We start from the raw sequence: 18,251 nt of genomic DNA, 5'->3' as shown, positions 1-18,251 counted from the left end.
GATGAAATAATCTTCCTGATGATGTCTTTGTCGATCCCACCATGCTTAAAATAAAGAAATATGAAGAGATATTTTCTTCATGAAGTTGTTATTAATCCAACGATGCTTTTCTGAAACATACACTAACATACAATAAATGTAATTTATAGAAAATAAGGAAATATGAGGAGATAGTTGTTTCTTGAAGTCTTTATTGGTCCCACGATGTTTTCCTGAAACATAAATTGAGACAATAAATAAAATTGTATGAAATGGATATTTTTCTAAAAATGATGAAGCTTGAATCCATGTACGATTTTCAATTACATACTTTTATACTTCTATATTCTGTAAAAAAAACTTGTTCAAAAGATTAGTAGCTGAAATGAAAATTTATTAGTTGGCATCAAGGTCAGCGGTCCAGTGAAGATCCAGAAATGGTCAAGAGGTGGGACCAATCGAAATATGTAGTTTCTTTCTAGACAAGACAGTCTTAACTGTCAACTTCAGCTCTGGCTCTGACTGGTCTCCCCACCCTTTCATCACCTTAATCATATAAGCAGGGTCTCTGCGAAGAATTCTTCAGTCTCGTCGCGGATTCGGGAGTGGGCAAATAGCCAGAAGTGAACCGGGGACCGCTGATGACCGCTGATGACCGCTGATGGCCGCTGATGACCACTACTGGCCAGCACTGACCAGGAGTGACCAGGGCTGACCAATACTGACCACTACTGACCACTACTGACCAGTGCTGATTCGCGTTCCTACCACTACTGACCACTGCTGACCACTACTGACCAGTGCCGGACGGTGATGACTACGGTAAGAACTGTTTAAAAATTCTCTCCCCTCTTCTATTCTATCGTTTGATACCAATTTCGCTTCACTGAACTGATTTTGCCTTGCTTGCCCTAACTGACGTTGCTATAATATGAATATTTTCTTACTTTACAGCTGATCCAGTGGTAACTACCCTATATACTGACAACAAGTAGTAAGTCCACACCACTTATTTATATTTTATTATTTTTATTTGTTTGTTTGATGTGAATTCAACTTCGTTTATCTATCTGATTTTATTTGGTTACTATGAATGTTCCTTTTCTCGGTTTCCACTTTTACATTGTTCTTCGAATCAATGTGATTGCTTCGATATGTATAATATTGCAGGATATATTAATGTAACATTGTTTTCGATCATATACTATATTTCTGTCTATACAATATCATGAATTTTTATTTTTAAGCTAGGTGATAGGTTGATAGGTAATTTTTAAGTGTTTAAAAACCTCCTTTTTAATCCCTTAGCTTAATGATGTTTCAGAGACGTGATGAGTTTACCGGGTCCTAACATGAACAAGACGTCTCAGAGAAGTGATAAGTCTACCGGGCCAAACCTTGGCGACACCTTTGGCACGAACAGTTGGAAATTAAATCGTAAGGCAAAGGGGTAAAACGACTGGTTGTATTACGTGCTTTCTTTGGCAAGTGTAGTTAGTACCTTTTGCTTAAAATTCTAATCTTCTTGCACACCGCGATTTTTAAGATGACAAATGTCATAGTAGATTCATTTTTAATTTGACACTGATTTTAAAATGAATATATAACGAGTACATATACATATACGAATAGTTCACTTTCTCTCGTCCGCTCGTTCTCTGGTTCTCGCTTTCCGAGATTATGTCTCGACCGAAAGGATCGGAGAGTTTTTTGCTCGATCACCTCTGTTTGATAGAATGAAACATGTGACGCCTGTGTATTAGGTGTGATAGCTCTTACCGCTTCAACCCCGGTGCAGCTTGGTTCAGCTTAAGTGGGGCCTCGCCGAGCGCATATATTCTCCTCTTTATACGGAAAAGAGAATGACCTCCGGTGAGAGTTCTTGACCCATATCCGTTCTCGAGTACTAAGCGGGTCCTGTTGTGACCGTGTGTCCTCCAGGGCCCGGCGGTTGTACGTAGAGAGGTCCGATCGACGTGGGTCAGGGGCGCGACTTGCTTTTCTGATAATCAAGGCCGGGGGGGATCAATCTGATACCCACACTCACTGCACGCTCATGAGCACGTGTCGCGTCGCGTTTTATTCAAGCGTGCGATGATTTTTACACGCCGCAATTTTTAATATGACAAATATCGTAATATCGATCGAAAGTAGAGCCATGATTTTAATATCTTTTACAATACTTATGATTATATTAATTTTAGAATGAGTGTCAAATTAGTAGCTTCCGATTGTTCTTTACATTCTTCGATAATTAAATTCACTTTCATAATTTAGTTGACGACTTTGGCTATCTTCGATATCGAAGGTACCCAAAGTCTGTCTTTACTTATTAAAATATATCATTAGATTTACGTGCAAGAAGATATTTCGCGACGAATACATTTTAGAGTCAAAGTAACCTCGTGTATTATGTAATATATTTACTTTCTCACCGCACTTGCCTGGAGTTGTAGTATTTGTAGTTTTACAGATTCAGTGTTGTTCTCTTACTAATCTATTAAACAAGTTTCTGTTACAGAGCATATTCCTATGGAAGTTTTAGGTCTATAAAGGTAAACAATTAAGAATTCTTACAATTTTGTTTGATATTGCTTTGTTTGTGTTTCAGGAAATCATCGTGGGATAAATAGAAGATAGAAGAAAGAAGAATGTATTTCATGTATTTTGTTTCAGATTGCTTAGTTTATGTTTTAATAATTTAGATTTATAGTTAGGTAGAATGTAACAGTATGTATCAGGAAATCTTCGTCGAAGAATCAACAAGGAAGAATATATTTTCTACGTATTTTGTTAGACGATTAGATAGGTAGGATGTAAATGAATTTAGATTTATAGTTAGGCAGGAGTTTTCTATATTAATCATTATATCGGGCAGGCAATACTTCGATCTATTTCTCTGTTTTGTTGATGAGAATTTAAAGGCAAATTCTTTCTCAAAAAACTCTTTTGTTGGTTGTTTCCTTCGTTGGTTGCACTTTCGTTTGTTTCTTCTTCTACCAACGATTGTTGGTCATAGATTTTTATTAATGGAGGGTGGTTGGGAATCGGTTAGGGCGGGTCTCCATTCGCAGCAACCTCCTCGTGGTGAGACCTGGGTAATATCATTTAGCGTTTGATTAATAATCGTATCATTCTTAGCTGGGTAATGCAATTATTAATTAAAAACTAAATAATATTAGCAAATTGGCTGCGATCCGCTTTGCATAGGTCATCATAAATAAGTTGACCTAATCACTAAAACCGTTTGAATCAGCAAGATTTCTACTCTCGAAATCGTAACTACAGGAACAGGACTGCCACGCGAAAACGTGCCTGCCCGAATAACTAATGTGGACAGTCCTGCCCTGACCCTACCTACTTACAATTAACACACACACCAAAAAGTTACCTACCTACCTAACGCTATATTTAAAAAATTGCAAAACTCATTCTCTCAAACAAACACTCCACGGTTCTCATTCTCAATGTCCGGGCGCGACCTAAACTAGAGGGGACTTCCCGGGGTTCCCCCGACACCCGGACACAACTGACATCATTCACACTCTAAATGTACGTACCAGTTTCTGGAATCGATTGACAAAGGCTAGAGACCATTGCGTATTTGTATTATATATAAAAACATTTATATGGAAAGTTATGATTTATTTATTTAATTTATTTAATGTTTAAAAGTATTAAAATTGTAAATCTATTAAGCATTCGAGAATCTTTTGTGAATGCAATATTGATAATTGTTGAATAAATGGTTTATAGAAATTTTATAATAAAAGAAATGTTACTAAATAATAAGAAAATCAGTAATATTATTATTACAACTGATGAAATTTATTGTTAGAAAATTTTATATGAATAAGTTCTGAAACGACGCACTACCACAACCTAACCAAACACACGTATGTGGACAGTACGTCGCGCACGATTCACTAACCAATGTCAATCGCCAATTATACAAATTATTATTAACAGAGTCGTCGTGCCCGTTACCTTCGCTCATGCAAGTAGCACCTGGGCGTGTGCATGAACTTAGGCAACGAACACGGAATGATCAATCTGAAAATCCTAACTAGAAAGTAGTTATTAATAATTAAATAAACGGTATCTATTATTATTGAATTCTGAATTAGAATGACTCGACTTGTTATATGTGATTTATCAACAAGAAAAGAAGTTAATACTGAAAAATATTATTATTAAAGAAAATTAATATGATTTGAATTGAATTATATTTGAAATTATTAATTAAAATATTGAATTACCCTTGGTACGACTTCGTCATCAAAGTAAATAGTTTAAACAATGCATGTTACTTTGATTTAGAAATCTATCCATCGCGAAATGCCTTTTTGTACATGAAATTAATATTTTTCAACGAGTAACGAAAATTTATAATATTTTCCATAATCATCACTTTATATTTCAACATGAAATCTGAAAAATATAAAAAAAGATCAATATTCAATATGATGAATGTAATCAAAAGTAAAATCATTCAAATTATAAATATTATTGTGTAAATTTATTATAATTAATATTTATATTTTATCATTTCTGAATTACATGCTCATATTTATTTAATATGCAGCATTTGTGATATTAAAAAACGCGATGTACAAAAAGACCCTAACCTCACCTAACTAATAAAAATATACAGGTTATTATTCACGGGTATTGAAAATACCCGCGGTCACTAAACTCGTCAAATAAATCAAGTATACAACTGGTCACCCGTGTCAATTCGGACCTTTCGTCCTATGACATGATTAGGGACCAGAGGGACAAAAATACATGCAACTCACCAATGATGAACTTCATGAGATGCACCTTTGGGATGAGTCCATGATGAGGATGCTGCTCGGTAGAAATCATCAGAGAAGTCATCTGCATAGTCCTGCTGGATTTGGGTGCCCAATGATGGTATATAAATACGCTGTAAAAAAGCAGAAACAATTAGAAACTGTCGTTAAAATTATAGACATTTTTAATTTAATACAATGTTCAAAACTAATCACAGATTTCTTATAATTTGGAGAATTTTAAACTGATAGTAAAATTTGTAAATATTTTTTTCTAAACGCGCATAAAAAATGTAGGATATACTTACATTTTACGCTTGCGAAGCATCGTTCAAAAAGTCCGCTTCAGCGATGCACTGATTCTAATCGCGGTGTCGGGAGATTCTAATTTTCAAACAATAATTGAGAAAAATATTTAAAAAGATAGTAACGCGACCGGAGAATAAAAATCGACGAACAAGGGAATCTACTGTCGCGAATTACAAAGCAAAGAGCCACGATGCTCTGGAAAACATTTACTACGCAAGAGACACTGGCTCGACCTTCGCGAGTGCCTAACCTATGGACGATACACTACACGAAGCCACTATGCTTCGAAAAACAACAAACTATCTACGCGTAACCACTGACTCTACTGACCGCATTGCGCTCGGTCACAAAAATTCCTGAAAGAAAAACTGTTGAATGGGAAAGGAAATAAAACATGTTAGACAAGCACCGTGTGCTTTCTTATTCTCTTTATTCTTCTACATTTATCACAGGAAATACTGTTTCTTTATTAATCCAAATTAATTATTTAATTTAATCGCGATATTTAATAACAGCAGATTAAATATTGATATTCGAATATATTAATCACGATCAAGATGCAGTAAAATAGATAATTTCGATTTGCTACCCCCATCTAGTGACGCCATTAAAATTACGTGACCGTTACGAAAATGACCGTTAGAAATATGCATTACATTTAATCTGAATTCCAGTTTAATCTGAACACTGAACGCAATTACGAGTAAAAATTCAATAAAAAGCAAAAATATATGACCAAATATAAATACCTCACTTACTATAAAACATCAAATCTCACCAACGATCCGTTTGAAATGATTTCTTCGATTGGATTGTCCACCAGCGCTATGGCATCGTTGGCCAATGGCGTCCTTCGAATCGAAAACTGTAACAGAAATAAAATACAAATTTTGATCAGATGCGTTAATGTGAATGTGCCTATATCGCAATTAAACAATGATTGAGCTTGAAATAAATTGTAAAAGATAGTATACGATCACATTTACCGAAAAATAATGACGCTCGATGCCGGTTGAATGCCAGAAAAAATGCACGAGGCTGATCGACTTTCTTCTCGATTCAGATTCTATTCGAAAGAAATATGAATTAGTATTAAACGAAGGCATAGTTAGAGAGTGGGAGAGAGAAGTAATAGTTAGATGAGAAGCGATAAAGTGTCGATAGATAAATCGTATGCGTAACGATACTTTATTCGAGAAACTGCTGACACGTCTGACCGCGCCAATTTTTTCGTTACGAATGACGTCAGCGTCCGATTAGCAGCGACACCGCGCGGTAGGTGGCGGGCGGGGGAGATGACAGGCTTCGACAAGATTCGACAATTTTCGTCAGGCCTACGCTCGCTCGCTCTGAATTGTTTTCACGTAATTACGACCGTCGTTCGTCTCGTATTTTCAATAACACAACACTGAAACGTACTCGACGACTGTCAACATTCGTTTCACTCAATGAAATATTACACGTAGTAAATACGAAATAACCTTTTAAATAGGAAATATTATATCCAAGATTTTAATCGTTGCAGGCATATTTTTATGCGTTTCGAATTATTTTCGAAACAATCTTTAGACACAGAGTACGCTGTGAAACTAATAAATTTTTTACAAGGCTGGTTTTTCAATTCAACAAATACGAACTCCCATTAACTATCTAGTTCATGATCTACATTATCGACGCTATATTATCTATGGTATTTATTACGTTGGACACGTATCATAGTTTGTTGGGTTAGAAACGAGGTATAAAATAAAACTATGAAATGAAACTTTTTGGCAGATGAATATTTCTAACTTATTGAAAGGAAAGGTGGGAACGATACGTGTTACGTATTATTAAGCATTATTGTAACTATTGTTTCATGTAAATTATAAATTGTTTGAACAATCATCGACAAATGAATATTTTAAATAAAATAATATTTGTAACGAACATATATAATGCTTTTACTATAATATTAAATTCAAGAATAGTTCGCTAATATTCTGTTTTTTGAACAGTAAATTGAAATAAAAAATGGTCCTTCGTTAAGTATTGTTGGCCCTAAAAAGGGCCGTTTGGTGTGTGACTGAATAAAGCAAAATTATGCCTTCTTCTCAGTCTTCTTTGGTAGTAAAACTGCTTGGATATTAGGTAAAACGCCTCCTTGAGCTATGGTAACTCCGGACAAGAGTTTGTTCAACTCCTCGTCATTCCTGATAGCCAACTGCAAGTGTCGTGGAATAATTCTGGTCTTTTTGTTGTCTCTGGCTGCGTTACCGGCCAATTCCAGCACCTCAGCAGCTAGATATTCCATGACAGCCGCCAAATAGACAGGAGCCCCAGCACCGACACGTTCTGCATAGTTTCCTTTGCGAAGCAGTCTGTGAATACGTCCCACAGGGAACTGGAGACCAGCTCTGTTGGAACGGGACTTTGCCTTTCCCTTTATTTTACCACCTTTGCCGCGTCCAGACATCTTTTCAAACGAGATATGGTTGTACAAAACAAAAACTACACGTCCGTCTACCAACGAGGGCGTACGAAATGTGACTGTTGGGGCCTCAGAGCCCCGCGTTTATAGCAGTGGATGGTGAAAGGTTCCGCCAATCAGATCACGAGTAGCCGGTTGGTGTGACGCGATTGGCGCGCTGGTACTCCATATGCCCGACATCTGCTCCGTGTGCGACCCCTGTAAAATCTATTGCCTACAGAAAGATATTTCGTTTGAACTTAAACAGACAAAGGCCAGGTATATTAGTACTTTGAACATACAAAAAACATTTAATACAATGTAGTATCACGTCCTTAGTTTAAAACTTAAAAATCTACAATATTCCAATACGTTTCACAACAATGATGCAAAAGTTTCCTTATAATCGAATTATGAAAGTAATACGGTGGTTCCATGTCCATATTAAGAATCAAAATATACTTTAAAATTCGATTATGGGTCCTTTTTATTTATTATTCAGATTTGAGAAATCTTACACGCGGTCAGATCAGCAGAGAAGGCATAAAACATACTAGGCAATACTGCCATCTACTCTTGATTTTAGTAACCAGAAAAAGCTATGTCGCACATATTGCACTAATTAATGTAAATCGATCTAGACGATTAAACATTAAATTTAAACGCTTTGCAAGATAAAATACAGTCACGACAGAAGTTTTCGACCATAATATAGAATGGAATGGTAGTGTTAAAAGTGTTTATATAGAATTCCACGTGGCTCTGTTTTTCACGTGGTTCCCAGATGTTAGTTTTGTAGAAAAAAAATGAAAACATGAGATTTTCTCGTTTAAGACCTGCTTAGGAAAAGTAAATTGTCATATCTTCTATGAAATAGATTTATGCTAGCTTAGACGATCTATGCAGTACTGATGTACATATTACATAAATTATTACATTATATCTACAAAAAGTTGCTTAAAATGCGAGAATTGTTTAAAATTCAACTGAAACAATTAAAAACATGCTTGAACTGCAATACCTACTAAAATAAAGTAATTTTCTAATGTAAAATACGAAATATCACATACAGCATTACGTTTATGATCATAGTTTGATACTTTTATAGGCAGAATGACAAGAAATAATCTATGTAAAAGAAATGTATGTAACAGCATGTTCCAGTTTTTAGAATCAATCTCTGTAAACAATATTATGCAATGGAAATCATTGTCAGCGAGAACGTTACTAGACAATAAAAAAACTATTTAAAAAACGAGTAATCTAAAAAAGTTTTACAAAAAGAAAGGTGAAGTCTACGGTTATGTTTTACGTACATACGTGAAATCCTGCTAACAATGAATCGAGTAACAAGCATTGCACAGAAATTCTCTAACCTTTAAGAATATGTTGAAAAGCATTCAAAAACGCTGTGCGAGTTTATTACAACAAACAGACGACGATTACACCGAAAACATCGAAAACTACAAACTATTACGCGCTCGTTTTCACTAGAAGCATCGATTACTAAAACATAACCTCTCCGCGATCAGTAAAATAATTCGATTTTCAAACGCGAAATTTATGAACATTATCGAAAATTCTCGCAAAGCATGCTAGAAAATAGTATTACTTAGAAAAAAAAAACACGAGTACCACAAAATCATAAAAATTATACTTTATTGGGAATAGAAGGAACGAAAAGGATTAAAGGCAGTCAGAATCGAGATTGTTCTTTCGTCAAAGATTTTTGTGGCCCTGAAAAGGGCCAATGGTATTGTTTTATCGTTGAACAATTTACTTCTTCGGCGTTGCCTTGGTAGCCTTGGAGGATTTCGTAGCCTTCGGCGATTTGGCAGTTTTCGGCTTCGGCGTTCTCGTTTTCGCCGCCGGTGCTTTCGTAGCCTTCTTGGTTTTCGACAGATTCTTCGACTGGGCTGCCTTCTGTTTCTCCATTGCCTGCGCTTTCTTCGCGGCGGCGGTCTTCATTTTCTTCGGCGAGGCTGCCACCGGTTTCTTAACTGCCACTGGTTTCTTGATCGCGGCTGGTTTTTTCACGGCGGCGACACGCTTCTGACTTGCCGGCTTCTTCTCGGCGACCTTCTTCTCCGGCACGGACGACTCGGTCTTCCTCAGTTCGCGTTTCGGTTTACCTTTGGAATCCGAGCCCTTTGGGGACAAAGAGAGCTTGAACGAGCCTGAGGCGCCTTTTCCCTTCGTTTGGACAACAGCGCCAGAAGTCACAGCAGTTTTCAAGTACCTCTTGATGAACGGTGCCAGTTTCTCGCCGTCGACTTTGTAAGTGCTCGCTATGTACTTCTTGATAGCTTGCAGCGACGATCCTTTGCGGTCCTTGAGCTCCTTTATGGCGGAATTCACCATCTCCGATGTCGGTGGATGAGACGACTTTATGCGCGACGCCTTCGGCTTGGACTTCGTAACCTTTTTCAAGGATGTGTTCATCGCCGCACTCTCCGCCACCGCCACGGTTCCAGAACTGTTCTTGTCCTCCATCGTAAACAGAAGTCGTTGAAAGTGTAAAAGTACAAAATCAGAGCTTTATCGATAGTTCGTTCACAGATGACGCTTCGTGCATTGAGTATTAGCTGCGTGCATGCAAACAGTGCATATTAGTAGTGAGAGCACGGACCATGGAGAGTGACCTCTCCTATGTTTCCAATCCACGTTGCCGAGAATCAGAGACCCTCGAGTAAATGTTTGCAATTTAAACAATGATTCGACGGATTCAAAGCGAATATCGAGCTCGTAAATGTTCACCCGTTGTTGGCAGCGTCCGTTGTCATCGTTAAACGATATTGTTTATCTTATTTTTAGTCATTATATTCGTCGAAATTGACATAGACTCATGATCGACCTTAGTCAGCGATAGACTAACGGGATTAATTAAGTAAAAAATAAGGAAATAGTCGGTCGATCGTCATTTTTTTGGTCGAATTAGGTCCCCCAATGTTAGAATTAATTATTTATATTTGCGGTTCGTCGATACGACTCGAATATTGTCTCGAATTTGAAGCGTTCCACGCGAAGGTAAATACAAAGCTACAGAGACGTATCATGGAATGGTCGATGTGATATTCAGTCGTACAAAATATTTAATGGATTCGATGAAATTATCTTGACGACCAAAATACAAATGAAACTTTTCAAACTCTTTCAATCGATCAATTTTATTTTTTCTAAATCGATAATGTCGCGTATTTGAAGGAAATACTCGAGAAGTATGTTGATCAGTGAAACGACTCTTCGACCTACAAAAAATAATTTATGCACGACATTGCACAATTTAAATATTATACGAAAAAATATTGTCATTATTTAATGCTTCGAATAACGGAATAAAATACGAAATATAACCGTATAATGTAATTTAAACTACATTGGTTATTGACAAGTCTACAGATGTTTTTGAACTTTATATTTTAACGCATTAAGAAATTCAAATATGTTTTAAAGGATTATGAATCTCATATCAAATAAATAAGACAGGAAAGATATTAAATATTTATGAAATATGAACTGAATGATTTGGTTACCTTTATTTGCAGAAAAAAAATATAGACTTAACCAAAATCAATATCGACAAAAAAAATAACAATAAAAGACCTGATGAAGGGAAATGAAAAATAAAATATAACACAGTAATTGCATTGGTGTTTTAAAGAAGAGAATTGTTACGATCTTATTATTAATATACATCGCCCTTATTATGCACATAAGTATACATATAATTTTATATGAAAATAATTGAGTGCTGCTATCCAATCTAATCTATTGTCAATACTTATTGTTTGTAATACAATTCCATATCAGTATTAGAAAATGGTGGTCTCCTATATCATGAATGGCCTATCTAGAATATTCTATTACATATCACTATTGTTATTTATCGAGTTAATTTAAACAGATTTAATATACATAAATATTTTTACATAATTATACATAAATATTTTTACATAATTATACATAAATATTTTTACATAATTATACATAAATATTGATTTTGTTTATTTCACATGTAACGAATAAAGAAATATTATGGTGTTAAATTCTAACGATGCATGGTCAATGGTGCACTGCAAATAAGTGACCGTTTTTTGGTTATCTTGTCTATAGGAAATCTCCTACATCTTCTCCCTTCCTTAAAACGCCCTTGGAAAGGGGTGTACGTCCCGGTCGAAATGAAAATATCGTCAAAGAACCATTGGTGACCTTTTTCGTCTTTATGCGGCGTCCAGGTCAACTTTCTCTAGTTTGCAATTCGGAGGTTAATGGTAGGGCTGTGTGCTGGCGCGCAGATGTAGAGTTCCCGACCGTGCACGGGGTCGAAGAATTGTTCGCCCTGCCATAAACCTCGCCAAACAATGAGAGGAGGCGTCAGGACTCCTACAACGCTCGCATACACGTTAGGGCGATGGCTACGTGTGGCCCATGTTGCGAAAAGGCGTAGGCGAGAAGGGCTTCTCAAGTGCTTGTCGCCGTATAAACACAAAATAGTGGGACAATGAAAGAACTCGCTTCTCTGCATCAGTCCTTCACGAGACGTCGATCTGAAACGTAGAAATATCGCAAACGCTCCGTGCCTTAGTTTCATTCACTCACAATCAGTATCCATTTACATTTCTAACTCAGTTATACAGCTAGAATCGTTTAAAATTCGATTCTTATTTGGAACGTGTATTTATAGTAATTTTTATAATTTAATTTATCGATTATAAATGATACTTCTGTTGTGTAAGTTGCATGGGGGGGTCATAGTGACAATTTGGAACATATACAGTTTGGCCATCATGTACCAATGTTAGATCTTGTTTTACATGGAAATTTTATAGACAAATCCAAATTTCTACTAACAGATATGTGTAAATTACTAATAATTTAAAATAGCATCATGCACCATGATTCATACAAATCAAATATAGAACAGAAAAGCAATATACTGCACGTAGAATAAATTCAGAATAAAATAGAAGAATTCATTACTTAAAACGTTGTACGAAATACAAAAAAATGACTTGGTTCTCATATAATATTTGCACTATGGATATTTAATGTACTTAGTTATCTAAAATTGAGTTCAAAGTATTGGTTCCTTATTTCAAAGTTTCGTGGCCCTGAAAAGGGCCATTTTGTTGTATATAGATTTTCTCAGCATGTTCAGCTTATGTTACAGCACACCAATGACGTTCTCCAGGAAAATCTTCGAGGCACCTTGCATTTCTTCATAAATCAGGTCAGAAATACGCTTCACACAGCCATTGCAGTCATTTCTTGGTTATTTTAAATGTAAAATGTGCATTTTTCTTTCGTGTTGCTTCTTGAGTGGCTGCAAAATAGGAGATATTTACTGGATTAGTTAATAACACAGATAAATGAATGCAGAAAGGAAAGAGAATACACATACCTTGTCACAATTATTTTTTTTAATTTTTTGCAACATAGCAAACTGCAACTAGAATGCTCTATACAGCAAACTACCAACGACAAAGGAACTTATTTATATTAATAGCAAGATGGCTAATGAAAGCGTTGGATTATTTAATGTCGATTGTGCTCGAAAATTGGCATCTCTATACAGCAAACTACTAACGACAAATTAACTTATTTATATTAATAGCAAGATGGCTAATGAAAGCGTTGGATTATTTAATATCGATTGTGCTCGAAAATTAGCATTGATTGAATTCGATACTCGGAGACCTCGTCATAGCAGGTAGAAAAGACAATTCAGAAAAACCCAAAGCTTCCAGAAAAAGTACAGTTAGTCAGTTAAAAGAAGGGATATTTTCGACGTGGACACTAACAACGCCACCGCAATAAACCAGCTACCTGAGCCCCCCTATAAAATCATTTCTACAAAGGGGACAACCCTACAACAAATTTACCCAGACCGCCAAGCCTTCACTTATCTTCCAAGTACATGAAAAACCGATTCTGCGTAAAATGTGCTATCATTTCTGCAAAGACCTCATAACCACGAAAATATACCCTCCCCCTCGCACCTAGCACAACCTAGGTATCGAAAATAATTTCCAAATTCAGAGACTCCTCAAACTACCCACGAAATTCAAAAGTACAATAGTTTCAAGTATATTCAGTGCCACAGGTGTCAAGCCTACGGTCACTGTTCAGCAAACTGTACAAAAAACCACGCTTGCGTGAAATGTGCCGCCAACCGTAGCGTCGAAACCCCCAAACAGATGCTACAACTACAAGGGCACTTAAGTCAATGCTTCTGCCTTCTGGTCTTTCTACAGAATCTGGTTTGGTTACAAACTCAGAAAAAAGACTCTACTAGAGAAAAATAATCTATTCCCGACCAAACTCAAAATCTGTATAACAACCATAACCTACGAGGCACAAATCTGATGCATCGTAGCCAACACACACATCACTGTCCAGAGAATTTAAGAGAAGTACAAACAAGCCACGACATCACTCCACCGCCTACACGAAGAAGCCAATATAGAATACTTACTACGCAGAACTACAATTCCCGCCACCAAAACTCCCTAGCAACCAACCTAGGGAACTACAATCCCTTTTCTCATTAAAAAACATTAAAAATTCGCATTAAAACACCCAAAATCACGACTAACCCTTTTCACCATGCTCATCGCGTGATGCATGACACTGAGATTTGAGGTTTGAGATTTTTTAAGCTACCAAAGCCACCAAATTCCTAAACTAACAAACAATAACCACCTAACTACACCCAATACCAAACTCGACTATTTTTCCTAAAGAACTTTCAAATCCCAACAATGGGGTACATATATACTCTTGGTACCCCCACTACGCATGCTCCCCCCGATCAAAAGATGCTGAGCACTTCCCCCACCAATAGTGAGGTAACCAATGAGAGCGTTGAAAGTTGGAACGCTACTCTATATATACCGACTGCCATGCTGCCCGGAAATTTAAGTTAGCATTGAAAGACCATAGCGCACGTTCTGTGAAGAAAGCATCATGGCTCGTACCAAGCAAACTGCACGAAAATCTACCGGTGGAAAGGCTCCACGGAAACAGTTGGCGACCAAGGCTGCTCGCAAGAGTGCACCGGCCACTGGCGGCGTGAAGAAACCTCATCGTTACAGGCCTGGAACCGTTGCTCTTCGTGAAATTCGAAGATACCAGAAGAGCACGGAACTTCTGATCCGTAAATTGCCGTTCCAACGTCTGGTTCGTGAGATTGCTCAAGACTTCAAGACGGACCTTCGATTCCAAAGCTCCGCCGTCATGGCGTTGCAAGAAGCCAGCGAAGCTTACCTCGTCGGTTTGTTCGAAGATACCAACCTCTGCGCAATTCACGCCAAACGTGTTACCATCATGCCCAAGGACATCCAGCTGGCTCGTCGTATTCGTGGAGAGAGAGCCTAAGAACATCTCTACAAAACTCTTGTTTATGGCTTTTTAGTTATAATTCAATCGGCCCTTTTCAGGGCCCCATTTTGTTCGACTGGAATAGACTTTTCAACTGCATCATCGTTCTGAAATAACCTTTACATAAAATACCTGTTAAGCTTTCTACATTTTACAATGTAATAAACTTTCTAATAGCCCATCTACACATTTAAAATAGTATCTGCTTTCGAGGTCTAAAATCTCTGAAAAATCTTCAATGCATACTCGATGCTAAAATTTTATACATGTACAGCAGCAATAGTAATTCTCTTTTTCAATCAGTTTTACTTCCTTCTATAAGTCTGATCAAATTTTTTAAGAAATAAAAAGTTCAGTATATATTCTTTTTAGTATCAGCAGAGAATTTCGTAGCACCATGATTAATTCTGCACATAGAAAACTCGGTTCAACCGGTATCCGTTAAACCAAGTCAGATACATATCGTTTTTTCAAGTAAATCTTACGAATTTACTGCAAATAATCGATTAATACTTTGCGCCAACTATTTGTGATTGCAACTCTGGTCATAAAAATTGAAAATTATACGTAAAAGTTAGAAATATTCGTCTTTTTCTATGAAATGGCCTCCGTTAGTAAGAAGGAAGACCAGCACAAATTCTTCAATAATTTGTAACATGTAATAAGTACAGGCTAAATAGGTTTTATATTCAAAATTACATACATTTTGCTACATATTGGCAAACTTATAACCATTTTCGATGTTATTATTTAAAAGAAAACGAGTAAAAAGGTACGCATTCGTTTCACAGTTTCATGCTTGCATAAAACGATCCAGACGGACAAAATGCGTTGGTCCCTCTCCAAGGTCCGTGCTTTAGGTAGATGTTTATTGTGCGTCGACGGCAGCCATCTTACCTTGGCGGTTAAGCTATCGAGTCATATCGTTGTAATTCGATCGAGAAACAGCTATTTTGCATTGTCCGGTGTTCGTGGAGTTTTACGCAGATTTTTCTGTACTGTGTTAATCTACATTCTGCAGTAAGATGGAAGGCAGAGTATCCAGCAGAAGCGCTGCAGTGGAAGCGGTTAAAAAAAGTGTCGTTTTACCGAAAAATACCGAAAACAGCAAAGCAAAGATGCAACGCGTGAAAGCGTCCCATCCATCAACGGCGGAGATGGTAAAAACGGCTATTAAAGAATTGAAGGACCATAAAGGATCGTCCCTTCAAGCCATTAAGAAGTACGTGACAGCAACGTACAAAATCGATGGTGAAAAGGCGTCTCCGTTCATTAAACGCTATTTGAAAGCAGCGTTAATATCTGGTGCTGTTCTGCAATCGAAAGGCAAAGGTGCATCCGGTTCGTTCAAACTTCCCATCAAAGCCTCTGAAGTTAAAGCTAAAAATCAAGCCATGATCGCAAAGTCTATTCGAAAACCGAATTCGAGAAAGGTAACCAATCTGAAGAAAATGCCTGCTAATAGAAAGAAGCCATCACCGTTGAAGAAAGACGTCAAGCCCGTTTCGGCTGCTAAAATGAAGACCAAAGTGAAACAAATCTCCAAAACCACGAAAACTGTTAAAGTGCTGCCTGCAAAAACTAGGACACCGAAGCCAAAGAAAGCGACGACCATCAAGGCGAAGAAAATTGTCGCCAAGAAGTAATTTCTTAATTGAAGCAAATGAATCAAAATGGCCCTTTTCAGGGCCAACCAATTTTTTTAAACGAGGAAATCTTTGTTCGCATAACATTAAATTTATGTCGTAACCAAAGTCAAATATTATTGCATATAAATGTATTTATTTCTAGATGATGTTGGTTAGTATCTCACTGTTTTTGCTTCCTACTCTGGCTATTTCGTTAGAAGTAATTTTTAATACGATACACGTTTTTGTACCTCTCTGAATACCAATTTACATTTCTGGAATGCGCATAATAATGCCAGTATCCTGCAGAAGCATAGTGGGGGGGGGGGAATCGTCAGCAGTTGCTGGGGGGGGACCCTAAGCGTTCACAGGAACAATAGACCCGCAACATCTGCTAGACCAGCTGGGCCCATAAATTTTTGTAAGTAGTTAGGCCAGTATTGTCATATGGGTCGGGGTTTTTCCCCCATCTACGCATTTCAAAGCAAAAATTCCATTTTATAACTCACGATGAAAAATATAAATTTGAGGTTATGAATTTTCGCTTGCAGATCAAAAGCAGAGAGAAGAAAACGACAAGAGGACGATGAGGGAAAGTTTAATGACACACGACTCTACTTTCTCGTATTAAAACACACAAATTAAGAAACGACTCCTAAAAATCCTAAAAATCGAACACATAACCATAAAATTGAATAGAACAATTACACTACTAGGTATACAAATACTATCCATTAGAAAGATCTAATGCTACATTGTCAATCAAAATCATTGTAATTATTAAATTTCATCTGTACATTTTGAATTAAAAATAATTTAAGGCATGGAAAGGATTTTATTAAAAAAAATAAAACAAATGAGAATTGAGGTTAAAATAGGTAGTTCCTTCGTTTAAAATATTTGTGGCCCTGAAAAGGGCCATTTGTATGATTTGCTTAATAATTAAGCTTTCTTCTCGGTTTTCTTCGGCAATAAAACCGCTTGAATGTTGGGTAAGACACCACCTTGAGCAATGGTTACACCAGAGAGCAGTTTGTTCAACTCCTCGTCATTACGGATGGCAAGTTGAAGATGTCTGGGAATGATTCTGGTTTTCTTGTTGTCACGGGCAGCATTACCAGCCAACTCCAGTACTTCAGCTGCCAGATATTCCATAACGGCGGCAAGATATACTGGTGCTCCTGCACCAACACGTTCAGCGTAATTTCCTTTCCTCAGAAGTCTGTGGATACGACCAACGGGGAACTGAAGACCAGCCCTGTTGGAGCGAGACTTTGACTTTCCCTTCGCTTTTCCACCTTTTCCACGTCCAGACATGTTTTAAGCAACTTAGACAATCGATTAAGCAAATTTACTATAACAGAGCTCTCGCAGATGTTTCAGTAAACTACTGCTCTTGCAGGAACGTGCTTCGCTTATATAGTGGGGGAGCGCTGCATCGAGCGCCCAATGGCGTTGCAGGACGTACGTGATTGGAGCGCTGGTACAACGCGTTCGTCGCCACGGAAGGGAGTTTATCGGTGTCACATAATTGAAACAAAGTTATAATAGACAATTTTCGAGATCGAGATCGAGATAGATCGCGAGTCAATCGTGGGTCGAGACAAATTCCTTATTCCAGCTTAAATAATTCTTGTTTCGTTTAAGTAACTGAAAGTATAAAACTGTACTAGAAATCCTGCGTTAAATGTGCAGGAAAACAATACTAAA

At 37.1% G+C, this 18,251-nt stretch overlaps 5 protein-coding genes across 5 annotated transcripts; 2 read left to right on the top strand and 3 right to left on the bottom strand.

Annotated features, from left to right (window-relative positions):
* Positions 1 to 7,108: 7,108 nt before the first annotated feature.
* On the bottom strand, positions 7,109 to 7,569 carry LOC122399702 (histone H2A-like). The gene has a single exon (XM_043400580.1). It carries the CDS (start codon positions 7,537 to 7,539, stop codon positions 7,165 to 7,167), a length of 375 nt encoding a protein of 124 aa, XP_043256515.1. The 5' UTR covers positions 7,540 to 7,569; the 3' UTR covers positions 7,109 to 7,164.
* A 1,616-nt stretch (positions 7,570 to 9,185) lies between these two features.
* LOC122400007 (histone H1-like) lies at positions 9,186 to 10,099 on the bottom strand. The gene has a single exon (XM_043401165.1). It carries the CDS (start codon positions 10,024 to 10,026, stop codon positions 9,310 to 9,312), a length of 717 nt encoding a protein of 238 aa, XP_043257100.1. The 5' UTR covers positions 10,027 to 10,099; the 3' UTR covers positions 9,186 to 9,309.
* A 4,400-nt stretch (positions 10,100 to 14,499) lies between these two features.
* LOC122400002 (histone H3) lies at positions 14,500 to 14,910 on the top strand. The gene has a single exon (XM_043401159.1). It carries the CDS (start codon positions 14,500 to 14,502, stop codon positions 14,908 to 14,910), a length of 411 nt encoding a protein of 136 aa, XP_043257094.1.
* Positions 14,911 to 15,822: 912 nt separating this feature from the next.
* On the top strand, positions 15,823 to 16,640 carry LOC122400000 (histone H1A, sperm-like). Its single transcript, XM_043401157.1, has one exon. The coding sequence runs from the start codon at positions 15,939 to 15,941 to the stop codon at positions 16,557 to 16,559; it is 621 nt and encodes a 206-aa protein (XP_043257092.1). The 5' UTR covers positions 15,823 to 15,938; the 3' UTR covers positions 16,560 to 16,640.
* Positions 16,641 to 17,483: 843 nt separating this feature from the next.
* LOC122400003 (histone H2A-like) lies at positions 17,484 to 17,891 on the bottom strand. The gene has a single exon (XM_043401160.1). It carries the CDS (start codon positions 17,856 to 17,858, stop codon positions 17,484 to 17,486), a length of 375 nt encoding a protein of 124 aa, XP_043257095.1. The 5' UTR covers positions 17,859 to 17,891.
* Between the last annotated feature and the right edge of the window lie 360 nt (positions 17,892 to 18,251).

Source organism: Colletes gigas, unplaced genomic scaffold (assembly GCF_013123115.1).
Source record: "Colletes gigas isolate AHSC1104 unplaced genomic scaffold, ASM1312311v1 Colletes_gigas_Sc00015, whole genome shotgun sequence".
In the NCBI taxonomy this organism is placed as follows: Eukaryota; Metazoa; Arthropoda; class Insecta; order Hymenoptera; family Colletidae; genus Colletes; species Colletes gigas.
Note: the sequence above shows the minus strand (reverse complement) of the source record. Positions and strands in the feature narration are given on the sequence as shown.

Bases quoted from the DNA above. Each gene is read 5' to 3' on its own strand.
- LOC122400002 (XM_043401159.1), top strand. From the start codon at position 14,500: ATGGCTCGTACCAAGCAAACTGCACGAAAATCTACCGGTGGAAAGGCT.
- LOC122400003 (XM_043401160.1), bottom strand. From the start codon at position 17,858: ATGTCTGGACGTGGAAAAGGTGGAAAAGCGAAGGGAAAGTCAAAGTCT.
- LOC122399702 (XM_043400580.1), bottom strand. From the start codon at position 7,539: ATGTCTGGACGCGGCAAAGGTGGTAAAATAAAGGGAAAGGCAAAGTCC.
- LOC122400007 (XM_043401165.1), bottom strand. From the start codon at position 10,026: ATGGAGGACAAGAACAGTTCTGGAACCGTGGCGGTGGCGGAGAGTGCG.
- LOC122400000 (XM_043401157.1), top strand. From the start codon at position 15,939: ATGGAAGGCAGAGTATCCAGCAGAAGCGCTGCAGTGGAAGCGGTTAAA.